Genomic DNA, 22,611 nt, shown 5'->3' with positions numbered 1-22,611 from the left:
TCTAAATTTCCTTGACGGAAAAGGTTTGTGGAAGGGAAGTGAAAAAGGAAGCATAAAAGATTCTGGAAGGAGTTAGAGTTTAAATTCTACCATTAACCTTGGAGGGATCAAGAAAAACACCCTCTAGGTGATTAAGGAGTAAGTAGAAGGTACTTCAGACTCCTTCAATCCTCTTCTATACAAATGAGAGATGGGCAAAGTTTTAAAGGATGGTAGGGTATAAAAGCAAGGAAAAACTCTTTAAGTGGTCTATCCCCCCACCCAAGGTCCTTCCAGAATTTGACTTTATTCCTTGAGCAAAGGCTCTAGTGCAGTTAAAAAAAGAGGAAAGGATACCAACAATGGCTTTCCATAGGAGATTGGCATTGCTCTTAAAGATAGTGCAGAATCCCAGCCAATAGGATGTGCTCCATAAATGTTCCTAACCACCAAATGCCAAAGATTATCCATCCTTTGGATCTCCATAATCTAGAATATCCAAATCTATTTTCTTGACCTCCTTAAACCTAAGCTCTCTATCTCCATTTTGCAAACCAAACTAAGTAGTCTTTCTAGGTTAACACAATATTTTCTCCAATCTCTTTGCTACCACCATAGGAATCCTAAATGTGGAAAGGTGTGTAATAAATGGGTAAGTTTGCTACGGTTGGTTTACTCTAATTAAAGTTATTCTAAAACAAATTGGCATCACCTGTAAACTTAAATGAGTCACCACAGTTTCCCCTACTTCCTATCCTCCATCCTCTAACTAGACTTCAATTGCTGCTTGCTCAAAACATCCACAAGCCATGTGAAAAGGAAGGGGGATGAGATAATGGACCTCCTTGTCTCAAACCTTTTTTGGCATTAAATGGGAAAAAAAAGTTTTGATCTCTCCACCAATAAGATAAAATAGAACTGATTGAATACATCATTTGATCCATTTTCTCCATCTTGCCAGTTGCCCCACACCCATATCTCCCCAGTGTCTTATTTAAGTGTTATCATATTTTTTTGAGAAGTAAAATTAGAAATTTTATTCAAGGGAAAAAAAAAGTTACAGCAGGAGGTGACAAGTCATCACCTGAATACAAAGACCAAAATTCAGATTAGAGAACATTTTCCACAATACATATATGAAAATCCAGAATTTTTTCTAATCTATAACCAAAGTCTTCTCTTTCTACTTGACTGAACTCTGGAAGAATTAGCAACCAGTCTATCACTGGTCTACCCACAACTGCAACCATCTTGTCCATGCTGCAAGCTTTATCTTCAAAGATCCTTCTGTTTCTCTCTTTCCAAATGTTCCAGCAGATTGCAAATGAGATACAATTCCATAGCAATTTTACCTTCTTACTCCCACTCAGCCTGGGCCAAGTAGAGAAAATCTCAGCTGTTGAAGCTGGGTGAAAGCCTGAGACCCCAAACATAGATGTGAACACTTTCCATAAGAAGCTTGACAACTTGCAAGATATGAATAAGTGAGTAGCATCCTCTTCTTGTCCTTCACACAGACAGCATCCTCTAACCATGCTAAAACCTCTAGACTTCAGATGATCAACTGTCAATACACTGTCCATGGCTACCAGCCAGGCCAGAGCCTCAACTCTTGGAGGGACTGGGTTTCCCCAAATGCCTATAATATGACTTGAGGCTGAGATAGATCTGCTGAGAGCCATATAACATAAGTGTTATCAATGCACATGATCATTAGGTCTTCTCCACATCTAATTTGCAAATCCAATCTCTTGCTAAATTTTCTTCTCTCTACCACACATTCATTTGCAGTCAAGCTTTGTTCAATGGTCTTCGACCCTTAACAAAGGTTTCTTGATATGGTTATATTAATGAAGGAAAAATCTCTCATTTTCAAGGTAGGACCTTAGTGATGATTTTGTATAGGCTACCCACAAGGTTCATTGGTTGGAAATCTTTAGGATGGATAGCATCTTGCTTTTTAAGTACCAAGACCATGAAGGTGGAGTTTGCTCTAATGGTGATGATTCCTCTATCATGAAATTCTCTAAATACTGCAAAAACATCAGTTTTGATCATGTTCCAACATTCCTGTTAGGGCATAATGAAGCCATTGGGGCTAAAGGCCTTGGGTTTCTCAAGAACAAACATTGCTTTCTTGACCTCATCCATCTCAAAGTGCTTTTCAAGAGAATCTGCTAGGGACCCATCTGACGGCCACTCTAGTCTGTTCATTCTCATCTCGGTGGGGATGGCTGACCATAGATTTATTTGAAGAACTCCAACAAAACCCTAGCAATCCCCTCTTTTCTGTGAATATCTTCTGCTTCTCATTTTTTTGAAGAGTAATAATAAAAATTTATTAAAAGAAAAGATCACAACACCCACAAAAGCAGAAAGTGCCATACTAAGAGCTATCATAATTATGTATCTCAAGTACATTTCAAAAATTCGCCCCCAAATCTGACCTACGTCCTCAAACATCCCAGATCTTCTCAAAAGTTGGCTCTTTCCTCTTCTGAGTTTGGACCATCCGAGCTTGTCGCCCCCCACCTCCAAGCTCCATTCGACTCCTCCCCCTTTGACACTATCTCTCCCTCCATCTTCTTAGGTTCCTGACTGACACCCTTTGTCCCTTCACTTTTAATTGACTCCTCCCTCGAAAGGCTTGCCAAAAGATCTGGCTTCTTTTCCACCACCCTCGAAAACTGACCATCCCTAACAGGAAAGACAGGTCTCTGCAATTTGGGTTTGAAAACCCTTCTAGTGTAAACCTTTTTAAGTTTATTGGTTGGGCCTGCCCCAATGGTACCCTCCTTAAGACGTGAGAAAACCTTGGTATCGTGCACAATGTGAGTCTTGTTTGAAGATCTTATCTTCTCATTCCATCTTTTATATGGAGTTCTTCCTCTTACAATTTTTTTTTTATCAGCAACACAAAAATCTATTCATTCATTAACTTTAGTAAGAAAACATTACAACCAGAAGTTGTGTAAAAGTTGTCAATCGCATTACAGGACAGACCCACTCAACTGTATTACAAATGAGCCTAGTACATATGTGTTGTCTTTGAATCCCTTTTTTAGCTAGGCCATCTGCCAGACTATTAGCAGATCTCCTAACCCACTTTATTTGAATGGTCATATCTTTTGATAGCCATTTGAAGTTCCTGAATTCATTTCTAAGCTGTCAAACCCCTCACCTTTCTTTAACCATCCCACTACCAGCTTTGAATCACCTTGAAGAACCAACCTCCCAATTCCAGTTCTTTAGCCATCTTTACCCCAAAAATTGCAGCTAAGAATTCTGCTCTTACAGAACCACCTTGCTCAACTGGGATTGGGTACAGTGCACGTATAATACCACCCTCATCTCTTATCTCCCCTCCAATTCCTGAAGGACCTGGATTGCCTACACTACTACCATCAAAGTTCAATTTCAACCACCCGCCCGTTGGGGGAGACCACACCTCTAGGGGTTTTTGTTTCCTGGAGGAGGATCCGGCTATGGCCCCCCAATTCTTGAAGAAATCTACCACTTAAAGTCTGAGAACAGATTCAAGGTTTTCACCTAAGATGCTCCTCTCAGTGTTATGATTTCTGTCAATGCCTCCTTGCTCCTCTTCTCAAAAATCCTTGAGTTTCATTCTTCCCATATTGTCCAAATCACCATTGCACGTGTGCACCTCCATAGAATCCTGCCTCTCCTATTTGTGCATTTCAACACAGACGGGCTAAACACTAGCAGGAGGGTTCTACTTGAAACCAAAAAGGAAATAACCCTTCCCAAATATAGCAAACAAAGGGACAGGAGATTAAGAAATGAAAAGCAGTCTCACACTCTCACCATACAACTTACATAAGAAACACCAGTTAGGGGACAAAGACCAGTTTGGTATTTTCTTCTGCAGTAGATCATAAGTATTAATGCTTCCATGGAAGACTTCCAACAAAGATCATTGACCTTAGGGAGAATAGGCAAACGCCAAATTTCTTTTACAGGGCCTTGATTATCCAAACCCTCATCATCTAGGACTACAGAATCCAAGAGGTGCATCGAACTAGACACAAAGGAGATTTCCAACTCCCTGAGATTCCTAGTGAAACCCAAATTCCCATTCAACCTAGAAGGTGAAACCCAAATTCCTTGTACCATTACATGAAAGTACTTTGGATTTCCATCCCGTTCTTTATCCATTAGCTTCTTTACTTTTGTCTCCAAGAATTTTTTTCTCTTCTCACTAGTCGATGAAATTCTACCTTCAAGTTCCATCTCATGGTAATTTCTTTTGGAGTGATCTCCCATTGATCTTCTAAAGAATCCACTTCCCTCAATTTGTTTAATTGTGATCTTTTTCTCATGTATTGCCAAAGGTCTCCTTGTTTCAACTTTCAATTCCTCAATTTAGTTCTCAATATTTTGAATTTCTTCCCAAATTTAAATCATTCCCAGTTGACTTCTACCTGCATCTTCTCCCACCATTATCTAACTCTATTTTACAAACCTCAGGTGGGTTAACATATCCTCAAATCTAAAGGGACAATGATCATCTCTTGCTTTGTTGAAGGGCAACAACTCAATAGGGCAATGATCAGAAACATGTCCCCAAGTCCATGTAAATGCAGCTTGAAGCATGGCAGGCTCGTTCAGTTCACATCCATTAATAAACCCATTAAATTTCCTCATTCTCTATGCTGTGCTTTGGTTAGGATTGTTGGACTCTATGGCGAACCTTATGACAATAATATCACCTAAACACCACAGTCCATTACATAGAGCTAGAATTGCAGATAACTCTTCCCAAAATGCACCCCATTCTATAATCCATATATGATTTAGGCCTATAAACATTGGTTATTTGGTTAGTTAGCACCAACTCGAAGCTATCCTCTAGATTACTGTGTACTAGACACTATGAAATAACCAAATTCCTTTACACATTAATAGGTATCCTTATTACACTATGCTATGATCCTTCCTGAGTCTCTCCACTATGGTGTCATTGACCAGCTAACCTCTGTATCCTGTAATGTTAAATGCTCCTTATTTTCTTACCATTAATTTCCCCTAAGGTCCTAATTTAGATTCTTACAATAGCACAAATGTCTGGCTTGGCTTTCCTTATTGTTTCCTTTATTCCCCTTTTTTTCTATCACTTCCTACCCCCACATTCCAAATTCAGTATCCTCAGTTTTGTAGTTTGGAAGTCCTTCTAGTACTACATATTACTCTCCTCCTCTCCTTCCCCCATTATTGCATTCGATCTCACAAGTCAATCTTTCAACTTTATTCATCTTCCTTCTTCCATTGGTCCCAGGTTCACCACTCTTTGGTAGACTAGTTTCTTATCATTTTATATTTAAACTCCCAATTTTTTCCCACAAATTTCTTAACTGGACTGCCTACTTAATTTTTTTTTTTTTTTTTGGTTCTGTTCCTATCTTTCTTCTTCTGTTTACTGTGTATTCTGTTCAAAGTAGAGTGCGACCTTCCTCTTGTTCTAACCGTTCTTCACTAACAAGCTCACTAAACACTTCTTGAACTATCCTTCATATCCTGTCTCTCTTCTCCAACTCTTTCAATTCCTCTACCCTTTCTGTCTTTCTATTTATTTTCCCCTTCCTTGCCATGGGTTAGATGCCCAAGGCTGAGATTCTAGATTATATACAAAACCAGTATTGGATGAATTTATATGAGCAACAGAAATAACATGAGCATTACCTTGGGCTACTGAAGGATGATCCAGCTCAACATTCCCTTCATGTTCCCCACAGACCTTCCCTGTTTTGATTTTCTTTTGCACACTAATGCCTCTGTAGGTATAGGCCCATTGATTGAGAGAGTTTCTTCCTGATTCTTACCTTGTCATGCAGAGAATTTTTACTTGGTGTTGGCCCGTTGATTTTCTTTCATACACCTATGGCTCTGTAGGTATAGGCCCATTGACTGAGAGAGTTTTCTTTTGACTCTGACCTTGGCATGCAGAGAATTTAGACTTGGTGTTGTCCCCTGTTACCAGTTGTATATCTCGCACTAACAAGGAACCTACTGCAATTTTTGCAATATAGAAGGTATCTGTCCATCTTCCCTTACTGCACTTTGAGTGGCTTTAACCAAAACTGCATTAACTGAGATACCACATGCCACATCTTGGATTTTTCTATCCGTAGGTTCTCCATCAATGAGAACTCACTTTGAGCTCATCGCATAGAGGTTTCTGCTTTCAGGATCCTTTCCGGCCACCCACCACCCATACTCTTGCAAACTTCAGGTTATTATGCAATGTGTCTTCATTGATCTGAATGAAACCTCTGCAGAGATCAGCAAGCTTCTTAAGAGTCCCTACTGACCAGAAATTAAATGGTAGGCAATATATCCATACTTCAATCAGCTGTGATGCACTTGCATCAACTTTATTAGCTGTCACACACTATTTAGTTACTAATAATGGCCTTTCAATCGACTGAATGATCTTTGCTTCATGCTCCGTCAGCAATTGTAGAAAAAAATAGGGCTTTGCTTCTCCCATGTGGCATGAAATCTGTCTGCTGGGATTTTTAACTCTGCTCTAATTGTCTCCACCACTATTCTCCAGCTTGCCACCATTTTATTTGCTGCCTTTTCCAACTCCTGTTCCTATGACATTTGCAATCCCTGCTATAGTCGTGAATGAAGTTTGAGCTTCCTATTTAACATCCTTGTGCCCAGCTTTCTAATTCATTTGTTTGCTCGCCATCACCATCAGCTCAATGCTTGCCATGAACTTTTGTGTAGTGTTATACATTGCTTCCCTACTTCTTTAATTTTGACTTTCTGGTATACAGAGCATTTGCTTCCCTTTTACTGAAAATACTTCCATCAACTGAACAATCCTTCCTTTTGAGTTTTCTTTCCTTTTAGTTATGTATTTCTGACTACTTATGTTAGCTTCATTCCTCCACAGTTCTTTCTTTTCTGTTAGATTGCTTCATCAATGTCCCTTGAACCAGCAAATTATGTTCCTGGTTAATAAGACCATTACTTTCCTTACTGACCTATCTTCATTACTGCCTGGTTTCTGCTCCTGTTTCTAATCTATTCTACCATGAATGTCTTCACCTTGATTTTACAATCTTCCTTCATTTCACCACCTCGTGAGCTCCATTACACCCTGAAGTTTTTTCCTCATACATGAAATTTCTACTATGAAATTCTTGTTTTGCTTTTAAGTTTCTTTTAGAACATTTTGGTGGCATATATTTGCAGCATGCAGAAGATTATGCTGTAAGCTTTCCGCTGACATACCTGCATTTCACATCTTCTAGCCGCACAAATGGGACTCCAAGACAACCCCAACATCACACAACTCGTGTCATATCTATGCTTAACATTTTTTGTTGAGCATTTTTCCCATTCCATCTCCATTTTTAGAAAGGATTCAATAAGATCATGTCGTTACAAGAAATATTTCTTTTTTGTCTGTATTAAGCTAATTGGTTTAGTGGCTATTTATTCTGTAACAGAATAACAGAAAAAGGAAACAACCAACTTCTTCTGGGGCTGCTAACAGTACTGGTACAGGAAATACTGTGGGCCCTTCACCCAACTCTCCACCATCAACTCCATCGACTCACACACCTGGTGATGCAGTGGCTATGACCAGTGGATTGCAGCATGTTAACAATATGCAGAAGAGCTTGATGATGTATGGTGCAGATGGGACAGCTGGTCTTGCGTCATCTTCGAATCAGCTGGTATATTTCTAACTTTATCTGATTTACATAAGATATATTTAAGTGCAGTAAATTCAGTATAAATAATGTTATTCTTGTATCAGACATGCATTATAAGCAGCAGATCTGTCAGACGGTTCATGAAGAGGAGTTACTTCCTAATTTATGATAGCTTACTTTTTTCTGTTAATATGACTTCATAATATTAGCTTATTTAACAACCAAGTAGAAAGAATGAAAAGATGTCTATCCATATGCTACATAATTTATGGTACAATTAATTTATTGAATAAACTATGTAACTACTTGTAGGAAAATCATCAGGGTTAGCATGTTTTGTTTTATCACTTCATATCCAATGTTGATATTGGTTACCTGTCTATTTCTCATAGCTCGGAAATCACTCTTCATGTCTCACTTTCTAATTCATTTCTTATCATGCTGTTATATTTTTAGGAAGATATGGAACATTTTGGTGATGTGGGTTCCTTGGATGATAATGTGGAATCGTTTCTCTCTCATGATGATGGAGATGGAAGGGACCTATTTAGTACAGTAAAACGAAGCCCTACAGAGCACAATACAACAGAATCTTCTAAGGGTATTTAGCTATTTACTTTTTATCCATCCATTGTGAAAGTGATTGTTCAGATTAATAGGAACTAACTGTAATCAGATTCACCTTTTCAGGTTTTTCGTTTAGTGAAGTTGGTTGTATCCGCACAAGCAATAGTAAAGTTGTCTGCTGTCATTTTTCTTCAGATGGAAAGCTTTTGGCTAGTGCTGGTCATGAGAAGAAGGTACTGCTTGTTTGTATATCTAGTGACCAAGTATTGATATCTGTAGCCAGTCACTGCTAGGATGGGCATTAATATCATTTTCTAGGACTATAATAATTTTTGAATCAGTACAAATTGATAATGCACAAGCACAAACAAGCATTGTAAGTAACTGTTGCACATAGGGCTGTAAACAGGTAAGGTTCTGATCGGATCCAGATACATTACATACAGAACCGGTCTGATTATTGAAATTGCAAATCTGAATCTGATCTGAGTTCAATATTTCTGATTTTGGATTGGATTTGGATTTAGTCTGACACTGCTCTATTATTAAAATACAGAAAAAATAATTATTTTTAACTTATATGATATATATATATATATATATATATATATATATATATATATATATATATATATATATATATATATATATATATTTTGTCAGATTGGGTATTGGATTTTCAGTTCATTCACAGCCTTAGTTGCACATTGGAACTGCTTATTTACCTGTTCTTTCTCGGGGTGTCTTCATGTCAAACTGATTGAGCTACTCTTTTTCTCTTGAAAGAATTGATTCATTGAATTACTTGTTTATTACAAGTAAAAGGATGAGTGAGCACTAAGCAAAAGATGATGTGGATACTTATCTGTATTTCATGTCAGTAGGCTGTTCTTTGGAACATGGACACACAGCAGACAGAGAGTACTCCAGAAGAACACACACTTATAATTACAGATGTTCGTTTTAGGCCAAATTCGACTCAGCTGGCAACATGTTCGTTCGATAGGACCGTGCGCCTGTGGAATGCGGCAGATGTAATGATTTCTACTTCCATTTTTCCTTTCTGTAATGCTTGATCTTTCCTAGTATATTTGGACTTTGGTTGTGGTTTAATAGTTATTGGACTCTTTTCTTCCCTTTATTTATCAATGTTGGTTTGTAAGCCTAAAATGTAGGATGCCAAATTCGTCTCTTCTGTGGTAATAGTAAGAAACTGTCATACTCCATGGCTTGTTCTGTTGCTTCCCCAAGGAAGTTGCTTTTGGTAATGTAGCTTCCAGTCATTTTTCTAATCATTCAGTTTTCTAGCCGACTTCAGAGCTTACTGCTCCCAAGAAGATCTCCATAACCATTTTGGTGTACTGAATCTTTATTAGACTAGCAAGATACCCGTGCGATGCATGGGATTCTTTAAAAATTGATGATAATATGTATAAAGATACAGAACAGATATAGATTAATTAATTTAAATTATTGAAAAAAATTGGCATAATAATTATTAGGAACAGTACTTTGAAATAATTTGAACTTTTGGGTTGAAGCTATACTTGACTCATAAGTTGATTGTTGAATTTAAAAAAAAAAATTCATTAAGAAAATTTTATCAACTGCTAACCTGTAAAATACTTTAATATCAACCCTTAACTTTAATGGACCCAAAATCATCTCGGTTCCTCTTGATTTTGCTGCTGTAAATCACAGTAGCAAGCTGGCCTTTCACCGCCCTTTTACTGCTATAAGGTATAGCAATTATAGATCTTGAAACACCACCCTTTACCCCTCATTTGTTGTAGGAATGTGAACCCATCATATGCCATCTAAACCATTCTAAAGTAACCTTTGGTTGCTATTCCCAATGCATTTCAACTTGCAAGCCCGAGTTGGATATGCTCCTAAGAAAAATTGTCCCAACATGCTTCTAAGTTCTAACATGCATGATCATAAAACTGGGACCCACCATGTCGTAGATGTGTAGACACAGATCATGTTGGAACAATTTTCTATTGGGAACAAAACTGGTCTCTGCAACTCCCCGCCCCCTCCAAAGTCCCTTCTCTCACAACTGAGTGTTAGGGCCTGTTTGTTTGTTCTGACGTCTGACATCTGAAAGTGCAATATTCAAAGGTACATTGGTATTGGTGAACTTTTCTTTCCTCTGAACTCTGAATGCAGAGAATATTGTTATGAATTCTGAAAATTGTTAAATTCCATTTTAACACCATTTATGAGAATTTTTGTTTGTATTTTGGGGGTATCATTGGAAAACAAAATGTTGTAAGATTCCTATTTAAGAGATAAGAGGAAACGAACACCCATTTTCCTCTTAAAGTTGTAATCTTAAAGAGATAAGAGTTAAGAGGAAACGAACAGGCCCTTAGTCATAAGTAAAGGCTTTAGTTTTCTTCTAACATTATGACAGAATTTGACCTCCAAAATTCACCGCAGTTATCTCTTTGTTCTAGAATGAATCATAACAAGGGTTCATATATAGGGATGGCAATTTTCCCCATCCCTTTCTGGTACCCGGCTTCCCTGAACCCATCGGATCAGGGATGGAGATTGCCTTGGTGGGGATGGGTGGGGAGTGAATTCCCTGTGCTGCCCCGACCTCAATTATACATTAAATATATGCATATATAATATTATTTATATCAAAATATATTCTAAAAATGCCATTATTTTAAGTAAACCTATTTTTTAAAAACAATTTTCTTTGTTGGGGATTGGAGATGGAGGGTCATTTTTATCCTCGTTGGGGGTTGTGGTTGGAGACGGGGAATATGGTCCTTCCCCATTGCCATTCCTAAGGGTTTAGCCCCAAGACTCCTCCAAGAGGTCCTGATATTTTGTTATGACTCATTCATCGTAGAGCTTTCACCTTAAAGCCCATTCATGGTATTCTGTTATGACTCGTATTGCATTAGAATGAAATCTATATTCAGAATCTCATATATTATTAGTCTAGAGCGAAATGTTCATCAAAGAGACAAAACTGGAGTGATCAAAAATAAAGCTTGGTGTTTTGCACAGCCTAGGGATTTGTCCCCACTTTTGACTTTTACCTTAACCTAAAACACACACATACAAAATTGCATGCATACATGTTTCAATAATATGCAAGGTTAAATATATACCTTAACAGTTAAACCTTGTCAAAAGACAAAACATTAGGAAAAAAACAGTTTGGAAGGAACAAAGAATAAAATTAGTCTATTTCCTACCTACAGAATTAAGTTCATCAATAAAACTGTACACTATGATGGAATGCAAAAATACAATACCCAATTTTCTCATACAACCAACATAATAAAATTGATAATTTAAAAAAAATGATAATAAAGTTGATAGTAGATGGTCTTCAACATATAATAGAAAGACTGACCAGCCCTGCAAAACAATGAAAGAAAAGGCAAAAAATCAGTTGAAAAAGGAAGTAATAAGTGATTTATTTTCAAAAGAAAGAAAAAGAAGGGCATCTATGTCATCTTTTACACTGTGAAAACTTTTTTTTTAGATAAATGTGAAAGTCAATAGAAAGACTCACTCTCTCTTATGTTCCTTCAACTTTTACCATAACCAACCACAGCCTAAGGATTTTTCCCTGATTAGAAGGCATCCTAAGTCACTCTCTCTACTCTGTTTTCAAGACAGAAAAATGATGGATTTAATTGAAGAAGGTGCATATGGTACTTTCTGATGCACAATAGTAAGAAGATGAATGGACAAAAACAATAGTGGTCTTGGCCTCAACGTATAATTCTAGCCAACCTTTTTGATATGTAGCTATTTTGAATATGCAAACATATCATACATTTGCAGATGTAAGAATCCTTAACTCATACATATAGTTCAAAAGTAGAAAATTAAACCTGATCATCTTAAGCACATGATTGGGAGATTGAGGAAAAATACTTGAGAGGTAAATCAATAACCTGCAAGTAAAAATAGAATAAAGGTACATAGAAATTAGGTTAGGTTTGGGGGAAGCCTTATTACTCTAGAAACTGGGAGTTCAGAAAAGAATACACAATCTTCTTCAACGTATAAAAACAGAACAAATGTACATAGAAATTAGGTCAGGTTTGGGAGAAGCCTTGCTTCCCTAGAAAGCTGGAGTTCAGAAAAGAATATCTGATCCTCTTGAATGTATGATCGAGAGCTGGAAAAGAGGTTCACATATCCATTTGAGAGCTAAATGTATCTACCTGTAATGATATATTTACAAAGACCTGAGTTTACGTAGCTGTTACTCGAACTTAAAGGAGTTAAAGACAACATTATGCAGCTGTTATTCAAAGGGTTGGAGTAAGATTTAAGAATGAGTTTTAAATAAATCCATATTTATAATAGAAATGGATGAGGATTGAAGAAAAAAAAAAGCATATAACAGGGGAGAAACAACATATGGGGAAAACTAAAAACCATCACTCATGTGAGAAGGGACAAGGGAGAGGCTAGAGAGGACCCCTTTGAGCCTTCGCAAGAATCACATGGACACCCAAAGATTGTAGAATAAGGGGGCGAATTTCAAAAAATTTTCTCTCCCTTCAACTGGGAATCGAATTCCCTATTTAGAAAATCATATTTTCAATGATCATTTTTGAACCATAAACTGAACCAAATCTGAACCAAAAGAAGTAGGGAAGATAATACCTGATACGGAGAAACAGTATCTCCCAATGGAGGTGTTTGCGCCCAATGAAGGATCCAAAATATGCTCCCACTGAAGATGGCGCAGTGCAGGGTGGAGCAGAATCAGCAGTGTTCTTCCAAAGAACTTAACCCTTCATAAGAATCAATTGGACGGCTTGTGAATACAACTCCCACCAATCTTTTCTCCAAAAGATTGGTATCAAGATCAAATATTGATTTCTCCCAAGAATTGGAGATTGAACTGCTGGAGGCGGCGACTGCAGGAAGGAGGCGGCAAGAGAGTATTTGCAGGGTGCGGAATTCTCTCTTCTAGTAATCTCAGCTCTGAAGACAAGGATCTGTGGATTGCATGTCTAAAGGCTGCCGCCCCCTCTTCCTTTTATAGACTTAAAGGGATCAGCTCCTAATCCTATTAGGAGTTGCTAATCCAAATCATATCTGGATAAGAAGTCTCTTTAAGTGATAAGGGATAACCCTTATCTTATCTGCAGATCAGATCAGCCATCTCCTAATCTAATTAGGAGTTTCTAGATATAAATCTCATTTAGATCTTGGACTCTCTAAGTGGATAGGGTCTGGGCCCAATCCTATCAGCTGATCCATCTCAAAATTCGCCCCTCAAGTGACTAATCAAATTAGCCCAGTTCGAAATGGGTTTAAGGCTCATTTAAGGTTATGTATTCACTTGGCCTTCCAAACTGCTGCCCAGTTGGGCTTCCTTGTATGGTTTGGGACCCTAACATTGATCTACACATCAGTCACATGGGTTCGGCCCAGCCTTTGTTACAAGGCCTGGCCGAATACACTGTTATGGATAGTGCACCCTCTGAAAACCATCTCATGGTCTCTATGGGCCCAACACTTACCCTAAGTGGTCCCTGGGCCAAGCCACCTTGTAACACCTAGGGACTATGGGCAGATGCAAGATTAGCCCATCAGGTATTATCCTCAATGGTTTTACACTTAACCTCTCAGCCCATAATGATCATACACTGCCCGACAAGAGAGGACCTCTCCCTCGGCTGCAAGGAACAGTGTTGCACTCTCTGCTTATATGGATCCCGGGAATTAAAACCTTTTTGCAAACATTTCGAAACCATATATATACTTTTATATCTCATATAAAATATATTTTGCAAAACAAATCTCAACGATTGAAATCGGCTGCCGGTAGTCTTGGTTTCCATCAGTGAGATTGCATCCTCGATCATTACCTTTGTCCGACAAAGGGGTTGATCCTGTCACTATGATCACCCACTTAGATGAATTCTCAGACTGTCCCAACATACCCAGGTTTTGACCCCCGCTAAGGATCTCACTGATTGGTACATCAAAGACAGCCTAATCCGACACCTAGTGTAGTATCATAATCGAGTCTAGGGGTCGGGTGTAACTTTCCAGTTTTGCCCATCAATCTCCAAGGTCCAGGGCAATACTAGAAATCTGGTCCAGTTCAAAGATTCAATTAATCCTACACTGTATGTGCTTAGGGTCTCACCTTGGTAGCTGAGATAAGCAACCCCAACCGACTTGGTGGCACCATAGTGTCAGCCTTGTCAGGATAGGTCTCCCCAGACCGACCCACTGGCTGTGAACATTCTAAACTAACACGAGTCTCATTAAGTGTCCGGTTTAAGGGTATTATACAGAAACATACCAAGGGAACATGAATCAAATATGCACTTTTATTCATTTACAATAAACTCATAAAGTACATCATTTTGATTGAAGCTAAGGGCATACAAAACTGTCTAACAATGAAAACTTTTTTTTTAGATAAATGTGAAAGTCAATAGAAAGACTCACTCTCTCTTATGTTCCTTCAACTTTTACCATAACCAACCACAGCCTAAGTATTTTTCCCCGATTAGAAGGCATCCTAAGTCACTCTCTCTACTTTGTTTTCAAGAAACAGAAAAATGATGGATTTAATTGAAGAAGGTGCATATGGTACTTTCTGATGCACAATAGTAAGAAGATGAATGGACAAAAACAATAGTGGTCTTGGCCTCAACGTATAATTCTAGCCAACCTTTTTGATATGTAGCTATTTTGAATATGCAAATATATCATATTTGAGAGGTAAATCAATAACCTGCAAGTAAAAATAGAACAAAGGTACATAGAAATTAGGTTAGGTTTGGGGGAAGCCTTATTACTCTAGAAACTGGGAGTGCAGAAAAGAATGCACAATCTTCTTCAACGTATAAAAACAGAACAAATGTACATAGAAATTAGGTTAGGTTTGGGAGAAGCCTTGCTTCCCTAGAAAGCTGGAGTTCAGAAAAGAATACCTGATCCTCTTGAATGTATGATCGAGAGCTGGAAAAGAGGTTCACATATCCATTTGAGAACTAAATTTATCTACCTGTAATGATATATTTACAAAAACCTGTGTATACGTAGCCGTTACTCGAACTTAAAGGAGTTAAAGACAACATTATGCAGCTGTTATTCAAAGAGTTGGAGGAGAGTTACTCAGATTTAAGAATGAGTTTTAAATAAATCCATATTTATAATAGAAATGGATGAGGATTGAAGAAAAAAAAAAGGCATATAACAGGGGGAGAAACAACATATGGGGAAAACTAAAAACCATCACTCATGTGAGAAGGGACAAGGGAGAGGCTAGAGGAACTCGTGTGAGCAATGTATTTAGAGACCTCTTGCCTTCTCTTGTTCCTCTTTCTATTGTAGATATAGATTTCTGATGCATTGGAGGTGCTCACAATTTTTGGCATCCTTTAACCTTTTAATTACAAGGTTATGTTTAAAATTTTGTCCCAACTGCTAGACATCCATTTGGTTTATAGTAAAATCATTACCTTCAAAATCCATTGCATATGTAACATCAGCCCATGATTTTTTTTTATTATCTATGGATATCCTGAACAGGCATTTCAGTTATTTTGCTTTCTTTATGTATACTTTTACCAGTTAAATACTGTTGATATGTGATCACTAAAATACGGTTTTATCACGTTCTTCCATTTTTTTTTGCAGCCAAGCTTCTGTCTACATGTTTATACCGGTCACAATTCACATGTGATGTCATTAGATTTCCACCCTAAGAAGACTGATATTTTTTGCTCTTGTGATGGAAATAATGAAATTCGTTTTTGGAGTATCAGTCAGTATTCGTGCACTCGAGTTTCCAAGGCTAGTCCATGGACCTCTATCTCTATCACATTCATGTGTGTGGGTGTGGGTGTGGGTGGGTGTGTGTGTGTGTGTGTGTGTGTGTGTGTGTGTGTGCATATGTGTGCATTTGCATTATTAGAGATTCTATTGCTGTTTACTTCATGACTTTGTGTCCTTAATTGTTGTCTACTTGTTTTATGGAGTAGGGAGGTACAGCACAAGTGAGATTTCAACCAAGAATTGGGCAGCTACTGGCAGCTGCAGCAGATAACGTGGTGTCTATCTTTGATGTTGAGACTGACAGGTTGACACACGCATTACAGGTAGTCTAAAAGATCAAGACCTTACTAGCTCATACCTAGGCAGAACATATGGTAGCTCATTGACAGATCTAGGCACTGATGAAAAACAACATCCATTAGCTTATTTTGTAGCTTTTATGTAAAACTTGATTTTATTTTCAGGGTCATTCTAAAGAGGTACATTCTGTTTGTTGGGATGCAACTGGAGATCGGTTAGCCTCTGTCAGTCAGGACTCTGTGAGGGTATGGTCATTAAGTACAGGAGAGTGCATTCACGAGCTCAGCTCCAATGCAAACAAGTTCCACTCTTGTGTTTTTCATCCAGCTTATCCTACCCTTTTGGTTATTGGTGGCTACCAGGTGATTCCGTGCTATTACCACTATATTTATTGTTTTTTTTTTTTTGAAAAAGTAAAAGCATATTGTATTAATTCTAATTTGGTTGGCTGTACATGGGGTGAGATTTAGCCGAGAATTGTGAGAAGGTTAATTACAAAAAGAGGGCTTCAGTTGATAGCTTAAATGCCTTTTCCCAAGGGAAAAGTCTTTGCTACTGTGTCTATGATTTCATGTATTCAAGTGAATTTGCGTTCAAAAATTCTGCTATTCCTCCATCCATATAGACCAAAAAAATACAGCCAAGAGATGCATATTCCAAATAACTCCGCCATTACTAGATGAGCCTTCAATGTCCAGCTGTTTAGGAACCCCAAGATGGGTACTAGGAAAAACCCAGTACAGATGCATTTTGACCAGAAAATGGTTCCAAATAAGTCTGCTCACCAGGCAATGCAAAAAAGATGATACTCATTTTTCTGTGCAGCATTGCAGAGGGAATTAGGAGAGGTGAAGGGATATCTCTCTTGCTTGTCTTTGGTAAGGCATTTGCTTTGAGCTGCTGTCCATACTAGAAGTGCAACCCTTGAAGGCACTTTGCGTGCCCAAACAACTTTGTGGGGAAGGTGGGCCTACCCAAAATTGGTGTTGCATCATAGATTTGACTGAAAAAAATCCCTTTCTTGTCCCACTTCTAAATTCTGTTATCCTCAGAATCTATTGGCTGAAACTGCTGGAGATGGAGAAGCATGTCTTCTGAAGATGGGAGATTAAGAGCCATTGTTTCCAGCATTAGAAAATATGTCAGCCACAGGTGCCTATTTGTTGGTGGCTGCATTGAAGAGGCTGGGATAAGACTCAGCCGGAAACCATTACCCAGTTTATTGGCAATGCCTTTAAAACAATGAGCTTTAGTCTTCTGAATGCCCTTCCAAATTGTAGTGGTGGTGGTGTGGGTAGCTTGATTAGTGTCCTATCCTCCATTGGTTAGGTCATACTTGCTTGCAATCGTTTGACTCCAACCGTTTCAGCATTGAATCTTCAATGCCATTATTTTGTTTGCTTTTGTAACGGGAGGGCCACTTCTAATAATACTCTGTAACTGAGAATTAATTTGTTATCAACTGACTGGGACCATTCCGATCAGTAACCAGTTCATTATCTGAATTGAGCAGCTTGTTTGAACTTGTAACACTCGGACACTTTAATTGTCTTGCATATTGAATTCATTAGTTCGGAATCACCTTGAAGGTAGGGCATGAAGTGGGTGGATCTAATAAATTACAGGAGGCTGCATTGGGTTTTAGTTAATGCATATATAATGGGACCCAGATCCAATCCAATTTCTATTTGTATGTACAGTTGCAATTCAGATATAGCTATGTATATGCATTTCTTGTGTTGATCCTAAGCATGAGCATAGAAGGCATCATGATCCCTGATCATTCATTAAAACTTTGGATGGGATCAATTGTAAAATTTGTATATGGGATACCCACGTTGTTATGAACTATGGAGGATTACTGATTTCTGTTTCCGTAATGGCTGGTTGGTGTGCAGTCGCTGGAGTTGTGGAACATGTCTGAGAACAAGAGCATGACAGTTCCAGCGCACGAAGGTGTTATTGCAGCTTTGGCCCAGTCACCTGTGACAGGGATGGTTGCTTCTGCGAGCCATGACAAATCCGTGAAGCTGTGGAAATAAAGTTTTGGCGATTGGATATCTCCCTCTGAAGCAGTTGGCTTTGCCTCAAATTCAACGGAATCCCAACAAATCGTTGCATTGTGTTTGATTTTTTTTCCTGGTTTAGTCTTTTCTGTTTTTCCACTTTGTTTGCTATTTCTTGTATCCTTTACTGTGTTGGTAAATAAACTGGGAAGGGGTTCCTGTTGTTGTTTGGGACGGCATTTTCAAGAGATTTGTACTGCGACAGCAAGATGTGGGCTTTAATGGTATTTAGACAGATATACAGGAGAATTGAAAAAGAAAAGAAAGTTCACACTTTGAAACGGTGGAAAGAGAAATGATGAGTTTCCATGTCTAAAGATTCAGTATTGGTTTCATGTATGCGGCTTCTGTACAACTACAAGCCCCTTTCAGTAGCTTCGGCAAAGCAGATTCGAATCGTATCTTATCCGTAGGGTTAGAATCAATCTGCAAGACACTATCTCTATAAGAGATGGAAGGTATTGTTAGTAAAATTCTAAGTCAGCAAGGCATTGAGTTGTCCAGCATTGTGAGTGAGCATAAGGAGTTATAGCATGACGATTCCAGACCTCTTGCAAGAAAATCAAAGTGCAAATAGCATCCAATCACAAATTGGGAATATCTCATATGCATGTTTGTTAAATTCATGGGGAGATGTACCCAATCTGTCGGCTGTGGTTGGATTTCCATGGCTGTTGACTATGTGCAACTTTTCTTACCAAAACTAGAGAGTATGTGCAAGTGCAACTTATTACTTCTTTTAAGGGAAAGGTGAGATCAATTGGAGTTGTATATAATAAAGTAATATGCCAGCATTCAACAAAATTTTCTACCTAATGTATGAGTTATAAATCAATTGTATTTTCTTTGCTAGTGACATTAGAAGATGTGCTATAAAAAAAAAAAAATCAATGGGACAAAGAATATGTGCAGGTGGACATGGTGAGAGTCAAATTAGCAGCAACAATGAGGATAAAACTCACAGGGCTTGATGCCATAATTCTTCATGTCAAACGGAAGATTTGTATTTAAAGTTCTTACTAAAAACAAAAATTTCTCTTAGACGAAAACCAAAGGATTTTTTTTTTCTTCATGGAGCTACACAACCGGGGTAGCCCATCCCCTATCCCTTTAAACCTTGAACTCTTGTTGATGCTTTTTATAATAACTAGTAAGTGTGCATATGCTTTGTATGTGACAATTCTAAGTGATAATAATGATAATAATAATGTATCTGATTTTTTTTATAAATTTTATGTATTTTTTTGTTTTTAATTATTAATCGGATGTATATTGACAAATCTAAATTTGATCACATAAACACTTCATACTACGCCTTTTGGGCCCTGATTCACCCTCTATGGACGAACCTTGTGGAGGAACTCTTAGGTTTTTGGGGCATTGGATCCTCACCAATGTTTGTGTTACTCAAGCCAACATTCTCGCTTCGGCTTCATCCACACCTGCTTGCGTGGGTGCTACCCTTTAAGGCGGAATGCTCCCATATCAATGCATTTTTACATCCCATACCTTTGGCAGATTGCTTAGCCCCGTTCATCTTTGGGTAAGAGCACTCAATCAGTGAGCTATTACACAGTGGTTGTTTCTGCACCCCTACCTCCTTTATCATTGAGTAGTCGTATCTAGTATTCAGAGTTTGCCTCGATTTGGTACCATTCTCGCGGCCCGCACTGAAATAGTGCTTTACCCCTAGATGTCCAATCAATTGCTACGCCTCAACGCATTTGAGGGGGAGCCAGCTAGCTTTGGGATGAAGTGGCATTTAATTATTCAGCATCAGACCTCCACTTAGTTTCACCCAAGCTTCATCCTAGTCATAGATAGATTGCCCGGGTTCAGGTCTATAAATAGTGACACTATGAAGACTCACTTTTGCTACGGCTCCAATGGGTTCCCTTAACCAAGCCACTACCTATGAGTCATCGGCTCATTCTTCAACAAGCACGCAGTTAGAGCCATGGGCTCCTCCCACTGCTTAGGAGCTTATGGTTTTGTATTCTATTTCACTCCCCGACGACGGTACTTTTCACCCGCCCCTTATGGTAGGTACTACTTCACTATTAGTCACATAGGAGTATTTAGCCTTGTAAGGTGGTCCTTGCTGATTCACATGGGATTCCACGTGCCCCATGCTAGTCAAGCTAGAGTGTAAACTAGTGATGCTTTCAGCTACTAGACTCTTGCCATTAGGGTGCAGTAGTACTCCACCGCTTTGCCTAGAAGCACGATACTTGTATTGCTCTCCCACAACCCCGTTTTCATGGTTTAGGCTGCTTTCATTTCGTTTGCCGCTACTGTGGGAATCACTTTTGCTTTCTTTTCCTCTAGCTATCAGTTTGCCAGGTTGTTTCTTGCCTATCCATGGATTTAGCAGTAGTTTGAAATTTTGACCTATTCAGGAATCTCCATATCTATGTTTATTTTCAACTCCCCAAAGCATTTTGTCGCTTACTATGCCCTTCCTTGTTCTTGGGTGCCTAGGTATCCACCATAAGCCTTTCCTCATTTGAATCTTGTTGTTAACTTTAAGGCTATGACATCCTAAGGTGTTGTTAAATGGAAGGATCTTATCAACGTCCACAAATGATAAATCATAGATTAAACTACCGAATTGGACAAATTTGGTGCTATCATATACCTTTGTATTGGCTAAGTTCATGAGCTGGAGATAAGAGGCTCGAACTGTTGACATCCGCCATAGGGTAAACCACTGCCTCTTAGGCCTCCAAAGAGCAACTTTTTCTCAAAATCTCAGGAGGCGTTGAGTTGGAATCCCATTTCATTCGAAGGATTCTTGTGGTTTCGAAGGATCCAACTATAGAGAATCAGGAATGGAGAGATTCCCTACATTTTCTGCCCAACTCTTTGGTCTTAAGAATGAGTGATTTCCCTTCTCTCTGACACTTATTGCCCAACCTAAGAGAGGATAGCTAATGTGTTCCACTTATTGAACAAGGTTCTATGGTCAGCCCGTGACCCCTAGACGCTGAAGGCATTCTTGGGTTGATCTCATAGTTCCTACGACGTGGAGACGATGGGGTCGGCCCATGGATTTTTCTTCCTTTTGCCGCATCTTGCTCAAAGGGCTGAAGGGAGATAATGCAACAAGCTGTTCACAAGGGCCAAATTGATCTTCTTCTCTAGGGATCCCAAATGAAGGAATCCTAGGAGAACCGCCAACTCCAACTACCATTCATGTATGATCCATACTAGATCTGACCAACTGCCCATCCTACCTCCTTTACGTTCTTGACAGCCCATCTTTGTCTCAGTAGAGTCTTTCAATGGCATGTTTTGGTACTCTACCCCACTACTTAGAAAAAGTGAGCCATCCTAGACTTGAACCAGAGACCTCGCCCATGAAGTAAATCATCACACCTATGATCCAACCAATTCAGAGAGAATAAATAGATTCTTCTTCGGAATCAATCCGTCCTTCCCGAATGCAACATACAACCGTCCTAGCCCAACCCTAGATACTCCAAGATTCTTTTTCAAACCTACTTCCATTTCAAGTCAAGAGATAATTGATTGCAGCCTTCTCCAGACCTCTGGAAAAAGCATTAAAAAAAGGCTTAAATGATACGATCCCTCCGTCACCCCAGAATGAAAAGGGTGATCTCATAGTTCTTAGTTTGTGAAAATGCATTGTTAGGTGCCCCATTTTCCCATTGAGGTCAAACCTAAACCTAAACCTGTGCTCAAGAGATAGTTGTCCATACACTAATAAGGGATGTATGGATTCTTGAGAAGAGAGGAGTCATGGTGATCCCCCTGGACCGTCCTAATTCCATGAGTGAATAAAAAGTTTGATCTACATGGGATCTCACCCGAACCGCCCCATCTATCCTCCTGTGGAGAAGTTTGGTTTCAACTCTGGTTTGAACAAGAGGAGTATGCCATGCTAATGTGCCTTGGATGATCCACATCTCCGTGTCAGGTGCTGATGAGCACATTGAACTATCCATGTGGCTGAGAGTCTTCACAGCCTAGGCACAAGGATGCAATTATCAAAGACGCTTTCTACCACTAAGCTAATAGCCCGTTATGCCGACTATGCTCTTTTTTTTGTAATGTCTTATCTTTTTGGTGTATCTTTTTTTGTTCATTTATAAAAAAAAATGTAAGATTTAAGTAGAGGGAATTGAATGAGGTAAAAAGTAGTTCAATTTACAATTTAAACCCCACGATTAAATAGAACTAAACTCAAAATG

General features: G+C 38.7%; 1 protein-coding gene across 7 annotated transcripts in view; it reads left to right on the top strand.

Moving 5' to 3' along the window:
- LOC148874769 (transcriptional corepressor LEUNIG_HOMOLOG-like) overlaps positions 1-18,693 on the top strand; it is a 36,946-nt gene extending 18,253 nt beyond the window's left edge. For all 7 annotated transcript variants that reach the window (XM_088963692.1, XM_088963689.1, XM_088963693.1 and 4 more), the window contains 8 exons: positions 7,461-7,691; positions 8,127-8,271; positions 8,361-8,470; positions 9,122-9,271; positions 15,894-16,049; positions 16,238-16,354; positions 16,496-16,693; positions 18,230-18,693. In XM_088963692.1, coding sequence (XP_088819818.1) covers positions 7,461-7,691; positions 8,127-8,271; positions 8,361-8,470; positions 9,122-9,271; positions 15,894-16,049; positions 16,238-16,354; positions 16,496-16,693; positions 18,230-18,373 — 1,251 coding nt within the window. In that variant the 3' untranslated portion in view covers positions 18,374-18,693. The remainder of the gene's footprint in view (positions 1-7,460; positions 7,692-8,126; positions 8,272-8,360; positions 8,471-9,121; positions 9,272-15,893; positions 16,050-16,237; positions 16,355-16,495; positions 16,694-18,229) is intronic.
- The last annotated feature ends 3,918 nt before the right edge of the window (positions 18,694-22,611 follow it).

This window comes from Nelumbo lutea, chromosome 1 (genome assembly GCF_056320005.1).
Source record: "Nelumbo lutea isolate HS-2025 chromosome 1, American lotus-T2T, whole genome shotgun sequence".
NCBI lineage: Eukaryota > Viridiplantae > Streptophyta > Magnoliopsida > Proteales > Nelumbonaceae > Nelumbo > Nelumbo lutea.
This window is presented reverse-complemented; position numbering and strand designations above follow the sequence as displayed.